The sequence below is a fragment of the Symphalangus syndactylus genome, chromosome 8 (genome assembly GCF_028878055.3).
Source record: "Symphalangus syndactylus isolate Jambi chromosome 8, NHGRI_mSymSyn1-v2.1_pri, whole genome shotgun sequence".
In the NCBI taxonomy this organism is placed as follows: Eukaryota; Metazoa; Chordata; class Mammalia; order Primates; family Hylobatidae; genus Symphalangus; species Symphalangus syndactylus.
Genome location: NC_072430.2, coordinates 145,810,683 through 145,823,360, shown reverse-complemented (window position 1 = coordinate 145,823,360; position 12,678 = coordinate 145,810,683). Strand labels below are relative to the sequence as shown.

Below are 12,678 nucleotides of genomic sequence, written 5' to 3'. Positions count from 1 at the left end.
AGCAAAAGGTGCCTGATGGATGGGGCAGGCTGACAGGAGCGCAGGTGGGAAGTCCACGCTCCAGAGCCTGAGAACTCTTCTCAAAGTCAGCGGTCCGCAATCCTGCCTAGAGCACCTTGAGGAATTTCTCAACAATACAACAACCAGCAGCAGGCCGGGGTGCAGCTGAGTCTAAAAGGTTTTGGACACTAGAGGGGAGTGGCACCCCAGGACAAAGTCGCTGGCGGTGGCAATCAGAAGAGGCCAGGAGCGGCACTACTTATAGCCCACAACAGGCCAGGTACAGGGCCCACAGCAGAGTGGGGTTTCAAGAGTAGGGAAAGGGACACAGAGAACAAAGAGACTGGCAGAACACCAGGGGCACGAGGCAGTCCCCTAGGATGGGCCCGTGCTGGGAAAGGGAATGTAATCTCTAGCCCTGGAAGAGACTCATGTCCACACTCCATCAGGGGGGTAAGGGTTGAGATTTAAAACCTGGTACTAACCTGCCCCAGGTGGAAACCAGCTACAGAGTGGGGATGGGCACACTGGTCATGGAGGCCCAGAAGAGCCTGCTCAGTGGAGGCAGGGCATGTTCAACACGCACTACCCACCCTCTCCTCCTCCTGGTTCTGACCTCTTTGCGGGGAGTTGGGCCAAGAATGTAGGCATTTGAAGTTTCAGGGAAGGGATGAGAAGAACTGAAGGGTAGTGGCAATTCAGAGGCAGTCAGGTAAAATATAGTATGGGTTGAGCATCCCATATAATATAATATAATCCCATATAATACAATAATATCATATAATAATCTGAAATCTGAAATGCTCCAAAATTCAAAAAAGTTTAGTGCCAACATGATGTTCAAAGGAAATGCTCATGGAACAATTCAGGTTTTGGATTTTCAGATTCGGGATGCTTGACTAATAAGCATAATGCAAATATTCCAAAATCTGAAAAAAATCCGAAACTCTTCTGATCCTAAGCATGTTAGATAAGGGATACTCAACCTGTACAAGCTCAGCTTTTCTAGCCTCCCACAAATCAAATAACAACAGAATCAAATTCTCTCCTGATCAAAAATGGGGGAGTTACATTGGTACGAGTATATCAAGGGGTTTCTGAGTTGGGGCTCACAGCTCACATGGGTCAGCCACTGCCTGTGTCACCTGATATGTGATCAACCACATCGGGTGCTAGAACTCTCAGGTGCTCAACAAATGGTGTGCGAGTCCAGGTGACCCAGTCAGCAAGTTTCACTCCCACAACCCTCTGCTCAGATCCTGAAATAACTTGGTTATTCTCTGCTATACAACCACTGTCATGGCATCTTCACTGGTACAGGGATCAACAGGATGACACTTCCCTATTCTTTTCCATTTGCTGGCCTAACTTCTTTATCAGTCGCCCTTGCTGTGTAATCTAACACAGGACTGTGACTTACCAACCGTGCTTGTGTATGTGTGTTAGGGCTTGGTGCGGGAGCTGGCTCTGGGAGTGCCAACATCACCACTGGGTAACTAAGAATAAAAATGTCCACGTCTCTGCCATGCACCACCCTACCATATTCTTGAGCATCAGGGTCAAAGGAATAGGTCAACTTTCCAAGACAAAATAACAGGTTTTAAAAGCTAGGGCAGAGTCACATAATAGCTTGGTATCCCAGAAACACATAAGAGCTTTTGTATAAAACCTCTATTATCTCCAAATTTCAGAAGCTGAGTTACTTTTTCTTCTGAGGTCTGACCAAAATAAGTTCTAAGGCAGTTTATTTGCTATATTTAGGATGTTCGTGTGGAAGCAACAACAAACATCTGGCTACAATACTTTCTGGAATTTTGACTATTTCTTCCTGCCAGAATGAAAACATTAAGTTTTTACTGGAATAGCAAGTTAAAGTCTTCTAGCACAGAACTTCGTGACTGAGAATTTGTCTTCCTATTTGTCACATATTTAACCTAAAGCCTCTGCAATTCTAAAGAAAAAAAGAAAAAGAAAGTCCACCCTAACAAGTGTGAGTATGTTGAAGAAAAGGGGAACATGAGAAAGTAGATGAACAATAACAAAGAAAACCCTCATGCTCATTAGATGCAATCCCTACTTGTCAGCAAAGGCAAAGGACATTCGCTGCCAGGGGCGAGGCCTCACACCCTTAAACTGTATCCTAGGTTGTTCTTTTAATCATTACATATCTCTTCTCCATAACACCAACTTTCAGATAATAGAAAACCTTTAAATTGCATTAACTCCTAAACCTAAGAGTTAATTACGAATTAATGAGGGTATAATTTTTCTAGACATCTTACCCTCTAAAGAGCCTGGGAAGACTTTCTAGAATGGGGTCTCAATTATGCACTGCAACTCTCCTTCCACTGCATCCAGCAATGAAGTTAGACACTTTTCACACCTGGCATGGTTTGGAGCTGAAAGTATTTCAACCCCATGACTTAGCACACAAGACAAGGCAAGCTGACACACAACTTTCAGATGGTTTTAAAACAATTATGGCTCAAAAACAAGATTCTTTAGAGCTGAGGCCAGATTTCTATGTTCAAAACCACAGAATTTGTTTAATCAACTAAAAACAAATCAAGACTTTACTAGATAAAAAAACTAGTCACTGACCTTTGATTAGCTACATATCCCATTAATAAATGCCAAAAGTGGCTTAAAATAAAACATAATTGAAGTCAATATGCACAAATAGGCCTCCACCCTAAATACATCATACCGATTTCTCTCCTGATCAAAAATCAGTTTAATAGTTGGCTTCCGGCTAGGTGTGGTAGCTCACACCTATCATCCTGGCACTTTGGGAGGCTGAGGCAGGAGGATTGCTAGAGACCAAGAGTTTGAGACAAATGGGCAATGTGGGGAGACTCCATCTCTACAAAAATTTAACAAATTAGCCAGCATGGTGGTGCACGCCTGTAGTCCCAGCTACTCGGGAGGCTGAGGCAGGAGGATCACCTGAGCCTGGGGAGGTCAAGGCTGCAGTGAGTTTTGACTACGCCACTGCACTCCAGTCTGGGTGACAGAGCGAGACCCTGACTCAAAAAAAAAAAAAAAAAAAAAATAGGCCGGGCATGGTGGCTGGCACCTGTAATCTCAACACTTTGGGAGGCCGAGGGGGGTGGATCACTTAAGGTCAGGAGTTCAAAACCAGCCTGGCCAACATGATGAAACCCCGTCTCTACTAAAAATACAAAAAAAAATTAGCTGGGCATGGTGGTGGGCACCTGTAATCCCAACTACTCAGGAGGCTGAGGCAGGAGAATCACTTGAGCCCGGGAAGCAGAGGTTGCAGTGAGCTGAAATCATGCCATTGCACTCCAGCCTGAGCGACAGAGTGAAATTCTGCCTCAAAAAAATAAAATAAAAATATCATCTCAAACCACAATGAGATACTACTACACACCTACTAGGATGGCTAGAATAAAAAAGTCAGAAAGTAGTAAGTGTTGGCAAATATGTGGAGAAATTGGAACACATAACGTTGCTGGCAGGAATGCAAAATTGCACAGCTACTTTGGAAAACAGTCTGGCAGTTCCTTTAATGATTAGACCTAGATTTCCCATGTGACCCAGCAATTCTACGCCTAGGTATTCTGTCAGTCCTCTGTATCCACAGGTTCGGCATCCACAGATTTGATTAACCACCTGATGATCAAAAATGCTAAAAACAACCCCACCAAAATGATAAAAAGTAATAGTACAATGAGAGATAATAGAAAAAAAAAGTCAATACAGTATAACAAGTATTCACATAGTGTTTCCATTGTATGAGGTATTATAAGCAATCTAGAGATGAGTTAAAGTACACCATATGGCCAGGTGCAGTGGCTCATGCCTGTAATCCCAGCACTATGGGAGGCCAAGGCGAGTGGATCACCTGAGGTCAGGAGTTTGAGACCAGCCTGGCCAACATGGTGAAACCCTGTCTCTACTAAAAATACAAAAAATTAGCTGGGTGTGGTGGCGGGCACCTGTAATCCCAGCTACTCGGGAGGCTGAGGCAGGAGAATCACTTGAACCCAGGAGACAAAGGTTGCAGTGAGCTGAAATCACATCATTGCACTCCAGCCTGGGCGAAAGAGTAAGACTTCGTCTCAAAATAAATAAATAAATAAAATAAAATAAACAAAGTACACCAGAGGATGTGTATATGCAAATACTATATCATTTTTTATATAAGGGATTTGAATATCTATGGATATTGGTATCCTCAAGGGTCCTAGACCCACTCCTGCTAAGATACCATGAGACAACTTTATCCTCTCAAAAATGAAAACATACATCCACACAAAAACTTGTACATGAATGTTTACAGCAGCATTATTCATAATAGCCAAAAGATGGAAACAATCCAAATGTCCATCAACTGAGGAACAGATAAAATGTGGTATATCCATACAATGAAATATTATTCAGCCATGAAAAAGAATGAAGTACTGCTACATGTTACAACATGGATGAACCTTAAAACGTATACTAAGTGAAAAAAGCCAGTCATACAAGACTACATAGTATATGATCCTATTCATAGGAAACGTTCAAAACAAGGTAATCGATATGGATAGAAAGTAGGTTACTGTTTGCTTAGAGCTGAGGGGAAGGGAGATGGAGGTTGAGGAGGTGACAGCTAAAACATGTGGGGTGATTAAAATGGTCTAAAATTGACTGTGGTGATAGTTGTACTTCTGTGAATATTAAATACCAATGAATTTTACACTTTAAATGGGTAAATTGTATGGTATGTGAATTACATCTCTATAAAGCTGTTAAAACATTTCAGCTGCATTTTATCCACCAACACTATTACATACTGAATAGCTTCTAGCTTCAAATCATCTTGACTTATCGGTGGCAATAAACAAGCATGCATTTCTAGATCTAGAGAGAAAGCATGCCAGAATAAACATGCATGTATTTCTAGATCTAGAAAGAGCTGCAAGAATAAACAAGCATGTGTTTCTAGATCTACAGAAAAAGTGCTGCAAGAATAAACACGTACGCATTTCTAGATCTAGAAGGAAAGAACGGGAACAAAATACAACCCTGTGCTCAATCACCTCCACTAGCTTCTCTGTCAGCAGTTTTGCTCTAGAATCATTTGCCATTCTTGTGGCAATGTACCTTGATAGAAAACAAATTTTCATTTGTACACTCTGGGAGATGGGAGATATAAATAAAACTGGAGGCTTACAGAGCTCAACTTTCTGAAGAAAATATAAGGAAGACAGCCAGGGCTTATAAGGAAGACAGCCAGGGCCTATTTGTTGCAGACATACATAAAACCACTCACCACAGATTCTACACGGACAGACAGCCATGAGCACCAACACTGAGGTCTTCAGGCCAAGTTGGTCTATGTTTTCACCAAAGCAAAAAATAAACATTTTAAAAACAATGAAACGTCAAAATTTCCCCTATGTTAAAAAGGTTCCTGAAATGTAAACTTCTAATATCAACTTGGGGAATCTGCATAGCACCACACAAAGTCAGTGCTTTCTGGCCATGAGAATACAGAAGAAGCTGGTGCTTTTCAAGTTTAATATCAGCACATCTCCCTGGAAGAACACTACTGCTTAAGACTTCAGTGAAAAGATAATCTAGTAAACAGACAAATAAGATAGGTGCATATGGCCAGAAAACCCCAAAACAAAACAAAATTGAATCTCTGAGGTCAGAAAACACTGCTGTAGAGGGAAAAATTCAAAACATTCTTAAAGTCTGTTAACCAAATCTAACTTTCGATTTCATTCATTTAACACGTTTACTCAGCAAGGCCCTGTTCCAAACACCAGAGGTGCAGAAGTAGATACAATACAGCCTTTCCTTCCCAGAACTTGCATTTCAGGAGCAGAGAGACAGCAAGCAGGCACCAGGATGTGGTGTCTTCACCAAGACAGACCTGCCCAGCCAGGGGTCTCACTGCTCAGTGCACCCGACACCCTGTAGCCAAATGTCTCCCTTAGCCTACAGGTCCAACAGCAAAAACCACCTGACCACAGTCTGTCTCTTGGCTCCAATGTGAAGTCAAGAGGCAGAGAGAGAGAATACGAATGAGACAAGTGGACAAATGACAGCAAGGCAGTGATGGTGGGCTGGGGTCAGGCAACCAGCCTTGATCCAAAGACAACAAGGAAGAGGGGGCAGGACAAGCCTGCCTCTGTGGGGCTATGCAGGGGGGACTTCCCCAGGAGGAGACTCTGCCCACTCAGGGCAGGCCCTACACACCAGCCCACTGACACCAAACCTTAGAGTGGCACAGACAATTGCACTTCCAGAGGCTGTATCCTGGTACACTGGCAGTATTTGTCAGGGTAGATTACAAAAAATGCTCACCGATTCCTGGCCGCTCTCCCATCAAGGTGCCTCTACTTCTCCACCCCTCGAATCAGAGCTAGCCTGGTAGCTTGCTTTCATTAATAAAATGTGGCAGAAGTGACAATGGACAAACTCCAGGCCAAGAGCCCAAGGGACACTGCAGTGCCCACTTCTGGACTGAGAACATTTCTGTGACCACAAAAATGAGGCCAAGTGGGCTGGAGGGAGAATAAGATTCTGCACGAGGTTCCAACCAGGGTGCCAAATGTATGGGTAAGGGAATCCCAGACTCCCCAGCCCTCCAAGTCAGCCTAGTAGAGCCTCCAAACCAACACATAGACCTGTGATTTAAGCTCCACGTTTGGGATGGTTTGTTACTTAACAAAGCTAACTGATGCAGTTGCGGAGGACAGGGTACTTGGAAGCAGAATACAATCAACTTATAATATATTGAATTTTAGCTCTCCCTAAAGGTGTGTATCAGCAGGCAACACAATGTAAAAAATACCCCAAGCTGGCACAGTGGCTCACACCTGTAGTCCTAGCTACTTGGGAGGCTGAGGCAGGAGGATCACTTGAGTCCAAGCGTTAGAGGCTGGCCTGGGGAACATAGCAAGATCCTGTCTCTTAAAAAAAAAAAAGTACCCCATCCAACCCAGGATATTCAGAATATGCAAGACCATTTTCTTTTGCTTCAGATAAAAGTTCTTTAATTTCTGGTAACTCTTCCAGATATATCAAATACCAAACATGACAGTTATATTTAACTGAAACAATAATCTCAATTTATTAAAACTGACAAGCTCTAAATATTGCAAAACCTTCACAAAATGGCATCTCTTATTTCCTTAGGTATAAAATGACTCATATTCAGTAAAGGTGAATTTCTTAGAGAAGAATTTACATCTTATTTATGACTCAACAACAAATGTGTGCTTTTTTCTTCTGGGTCCTAGTTTTAGCTGATAAAGTCCAGTAGGCAGAACAAAAAAAAAAAAGACACTCTAAAAGTAAACCTATTAGTACAATTATTTTTCTTTTACTTTTTTTCTCTTAAATTTTGCACCTGTTACAAGCCTAGACTATGGTAAATGTGTTTACTAGAGGATGGCAACACGGTGGAAATTCCTTCAAACACTTGACTGAAAAAGATTTGGGGCTGGGCGCGGTGGCTCATGCCTGTAATCCCAGCACTTTGGGAGGCCAAGGCGGGCAGATCACGAGGTCAGGAGATCGAGACCATCCTGGCTAACACGGTGAAACTCCGTCTCTACCAAAAATACAAAAAAAGAAGCCAGGCGTGGTGGCGGGCACCTGTAGTCCCAGCTACTCAGGAGGCTGAGGCAGGAGAATGGCGTGAACCCGGGAGGCGGAGCTTGCCGTGAGCCGAGATCCTGCCACAGCACTCCAGCCTGGGTGACAGGGCAAGACTCCACCTCAAAAAAAAAAAAAAAAAAGAAAAGAAAAGAAAAAGATTTGGGAGCCTAATTAAGTTTCCAGACTTTAACCTATTTCCTATAGGAAAGTCACCCAAGAGCTGGTGAAATGGCAGCCGACTGCTATTCTTCAGAGTGCAAAGGTTGCCCAGCTTCAGACCTCCTTCCCTGCAACAGAAGTGATGTGGGAAGTTGGACAGACAGGTCCTACCAGTTTCAGTTACCAGGGCCCTGATGAAATTATCTTTCACTTCCTCCACAGATAAGCACTTCAGAAAAGTATCCAGGTCCCCTGAGTTCTTACACCCTCCATACTTGCCTTCAAACAACACTTGCTCGGAGCTTCACTGCCCCACCCACCAAGCTCCCCTCCTCTGTGTTCCCTCTTCCCTCCTTCCCACCCCATGCAATGCATTCCGCAATAAGGTCCACAGCTCAGTAACAGTTTTGTTTTCTGTGTAGCATCTTGACTCCTCAAAAGAAATTCCCAAGTGTAAATAAACCTCCTGCTAGAGTTTAAATTCATTCTCTTGTCCTTACTTTTGTGCCATTAACAGCAAGAAAAGCTTCTAAAGATGTTACTTGAAAGCCAGAAAAAATTAGAAAAAAGAGAATGTATTTGTGTATTACATATGAAAATAAATAATTTTAAAAAGAACTTTTGGCTGGGCATGGTGGCTTACACCTATAATCCTAGCACTTGGGAGGCTGAGGCGGGAGGATCCCTTGAGCCCAGGAGTTTGAGGCCAGCCTCGGCAACATGGCAAAACCCCGTTTCTACTAAAAATACAAAAATTAGCCAGGCATGGTGGTACATGCTTGTAATCCCAGCTACTCTAGGGGTTGAGGAGGGTGGATCGCTTGAGCCCATGAGGTCCAGGCTGCAGTGAGCCATGATCATGCCACTGCACTCCAGCCTGGGTTGACAGAACAAGACCCTTTCTCAAAAAAAAAAAAAAAAAGTAAAAGATGAATAAATAAAAAGAACTTTCATGCTAATAACACGTAGAAAAACAAAAAATGTTTTCTAATACATCACATTGATCTAAAAAATAGTGTTACTTAAACACTGATATATGTATATATTCTTAGTATATTTAATTGTTCTTGCTAATATTACCAGTGCAATCTTCTATCAGGGAATTTTCAAAATAAAAACTGTATTATCATTGACCTAGAAAGTTAAGTTACATGTTAACACCATACAACACCTCCTGCATGACAGGCTCTGTGTGTTTGCTCAATCCTCACACCAGCAGCTCTGAGAAAGAGGGATTATAATTGTCCCTCTGTTTCAGAAAAGGAAGCTGACACACATGGAGGCTAAGTGGCATCCCCTCATCCAGGTGGCCCAGGCCTCGCTGAGACCAGGTGGCTTAAGCTGGGAAGGTCTGGGTGTACCATCTGGCTCCAGTCTGCACCTTCCAGCAGTCTCTTAGCCAGCCTCTCACAAAAGAAAATGAGTAGAAAGACCAAATTATACTACGATTTTAAATAAAAGATACAATACCAGTTTCCAAATAAAAGGAGAAATTCAGATGTACTGTTTCTAAGGATTTTCTCATGTGTTACCAAAGCCACTCTTGATCAACTTAATATGCAAAGTCTAACCAGCAAAATGGAATTTGGTATATAATTTGACCGTCAGAAGATATAAGGAAATATGCCTCCAAAAATCATGCTTCTTACCTCAATGTCAAATATTTCCATGGTGTTGTCCAGCAGCTTTACTCTGAGGTGCAGGTGCTTCTCTTGCATTCTGGGCAAGAGAGTCTGCCCAGGCTCAAGGGTGCTAACTCCCACAGGGGTCTGGGCACCCAAGCGCGTCCCTGCAGTCTGCAGGACTCTGTATGTTCCTTCTATCTCCCCCATTCTTCACCATGAGTGAAGAAAACACTAAAATGAGAAAAAAAAAAAAAAACACATGAAGGAATTATCACATTATTTAGGTATTAAAACAAGGTAAAAAAAGAATTATCGGAGACACGGGAATCCTCTGTACTATTACTGCAACTTCTGTGAGTCTTAATCACTTCAAAAGAAAGTGTTACAAAAGATTCTTTTCTACTCAGGCACTCATAGGTGGAGCGTGAAATAACAAGCACCACCCTCAATAACAATATTTCCAGATGCTCTATGAGCCAGGCATACCCATTAACTCATTTAACCTGTTAGACCTCACAAACGAGTGACATCACCACCACCCACCCACCTAAGCAGAGGCAAGAGAGCCCAGGGCTGCCGCACCAACCCTAGGCTGCCCACTCCCTGGCACACCTCTCTCCACCAGCCCAAACAGTTATTGTGGTGATGATCCTTTTTAAGTACTAGATGGTGCCATTTCTACCAAATGTAAACAGGCTCCACAAAGCATAGCATCAACGCGTGTCAGGTAGTGCACAGCAAGAGCTGAGGCATTCATGCAACTGTTCTTCCCCTCTGCTGACTTTATGTGGAGTAAAGGGCTACTCCAGCTGAGGAAAAATGCCAATAAAGGAGATGAAAACAGCCAGGTTTGTCTTTGCCAGCTTTGTACCCCTCGATTTTTCTAAGGTGTCTCACCAGGGTGGAGTGGGTGCCACTGGTAGTCTGGGAACTACCAGTATGGAATACTACCAGTATTTCACGTATGGAACTGAATGACAGCCTGGATAAGGGTAACAAGGACCACGTGCCTGGTAGCAGGAGGCACGTGCCCTTGGTCAGGCCCTTCCCAGCTCCTGCCCATTCTCACAATAACCTCCATCCTCACAATAACCCCCTCATCACTATCCACAGCCCACTTAACAGATGACAATGAGGGCGCAAGAAGGTCAAACACCTGGCCCAGGGAGGAGCTCATGTCCTTTTCAACTCTCCTTTAGTGCCAAGGGAAAGGTCTCTGCTTGCAAGCTATTAAGTCTAACAGGGCTATTCTTGTCATTATTTATTTAATGCACTGTAGATTTTATTTTTCCATTCAAATTGGGTATATATTTTTTAAAACAGATTTTATGGTGTATATTTGAAGTCTGCAACATGATGGCATGGGACACACAAAGATAGTAAAATGTGTCTTCATTGTTTTTAACGAAGATCAGGCTAGTATTAGGTACTAAATATTTAGTATTAAGTATCAGCTACAATTCATAATACTAGCTTGCTTTTAACATTTATTATCTATTATTTATGGCAACTTCCCTTGTGAAATGTCTTATTTATGTTTAAAAATCGATTTTTAAATATTTAATACAATAAAACATAGTATGGCAAAAAATATGGCAAAACTGGTGGAGATGAGATACAAATGCTGGGTGTTTAATCAACAAAGCATGCAGCATTGCACGCATTATTTTATCTCACCCAATCCCTCTCAGAGTCTTCCACTCATCTGTAACCTTTTAAAGAGTTAATCCCACTCAATCTCTGGCCCAGTCCCCTTGCGTGACAATTTAATTGCTCTGAGTCTCCTGGCCCTTTCCTCTTTTTCATGCTTATTTTGTCATCAACACAAGCAAATCAAGAACCCCCTGTTTTGTGGAGACACAGTCTTGCTCTGTTGCCCAGGCTAAAGTGCATTGGCCTCATCTTGGTTCACTGCAACTTCCACTCCCGGGCTCAAGCAATTCTCCTACCTCAGCCTCTGGAGTGGATGGGGCCACAGGCGTGCGCCATCACACCCAGGTAATTTTTTGTATTTTTAGTAGAGATGGGGTTTCACCATGTTGGCCAGGCTGGTTTTCAACTCCTGGCCTCAAGTGATCCTCCCACCTCGGCCTCCCAAAGTGCTGGGATTACAGGCGAGCCACCACACCTAGAAAAGAACCTTTTTAATCTGTTAATTTCAAATAGGCTCTCAGTGACTTACTGCCAAGCATTTCCTACTGCACACTTAAACCTTACCCACAAAGACAACATTTTGAACTTCTGCACACGTCCAATTTATCAAACGAGAAAGCAAAAAATGAAGAGCTAAATCCTCCAGGACAAGCAAAATGTGAGTACTATGAACAAAACGACAAGGCACTGCGAGGTCCCATCCTAATTCCTAAGCAAAGCCACTGACTGACACATTTATTAATTACCTGAGCTGCACGTTTGGCACAGGTTGGCAGTTACCTATCGTCGTCAGCTGTCTTTCTCCATGCTGGATGCTCCGTGAGGGTAGGAACTAAATTCTTACTGTAAACATTTGCTAAGTATTTACTTAATGTCACTGGCATCAAAAAACATGAACTGGTACATCATGCAATGTACTGTAAAGATGATAACAGCGAAAGACAAAAGACTACAACCACAAACAGAACAACACTTTAACAAAATTACTGTTTTTGCAACACTAATATTAAACATATATGAAGTTCTGAGAATCATAACTGAGCCTTTTCATTTCAGTTCCACAAACTTTTACTTAATTTTTATGAGTGCATAATTGTACATGTTTATGGGGTATGTGATTTTTTTCTTATTTTTTTATTGACATAAATTGTATATACTTATCATGTACAACATGATGTCCTGAAATATGTCTACACTACGGGATGGCCAAATTGAGGCAATTAACATATGCATGACCTCACAAACTTCACGTTTTTTGTGGTGAGAACACTTAAAACCCACAAAAATTAGTAGTTTTCGGAAATGCAATATGTATCTTAGCAATTTTCAGAAATACAATTATGTTGTTACTAACTAGAGTCACCATGCTATATAAGAAATCTTCTAAACTGCTGTCTAACTCAAGTTTTGTATCCTTACACAAGCAAACAATGTGTAATGGTCAAATTAGGGTATTTGGGATATCCTCCACCTCAAACATTTACAAATTCTTTCTGTTGGGAACATTCCAAATCCACTCCTCCAGTTATTTTGAAATATACAATAAGATATTAACTACAGTTACCCTATTGTGCTACCAACAATAGATCTTATTTCTTCTTACTGCATTTTTGTACCC

The 12,678-nt window shown here is 42.2% G+C and overlaps 1 protein-coding gene across 6 annotated transcripts in view; it reads right to left on the bottom strand.

Annotated features, from left to right (window-relative positions):
- Positions 1 to 12,678, bottom strand: part of FARP2 (FERM, ARH/RhoGEF and pleckstrin domain protein 2) — a 152,505-nt gene that overhangs the window by 123,712 nt on the left and 16,115 nt on the right. For all 6 annotated transcript variants that reach the window (XM_055291246.2, XM_055291245.2, XM_063645343.1 and 3 more), the window contains one exon: positions 9,432 to 9,638. In XM_055291246.2, coding sequence (XP_055147221.1) covers positions 9,432 to 9,614 — 183 coding nt within the window. In that variant the 5' untranslated portion in view covers positions 9,615 to 9,638. The remainder of the gene's footprint in view (positions 1 to 9,431; positions 9,639 to 12,678) is intronic.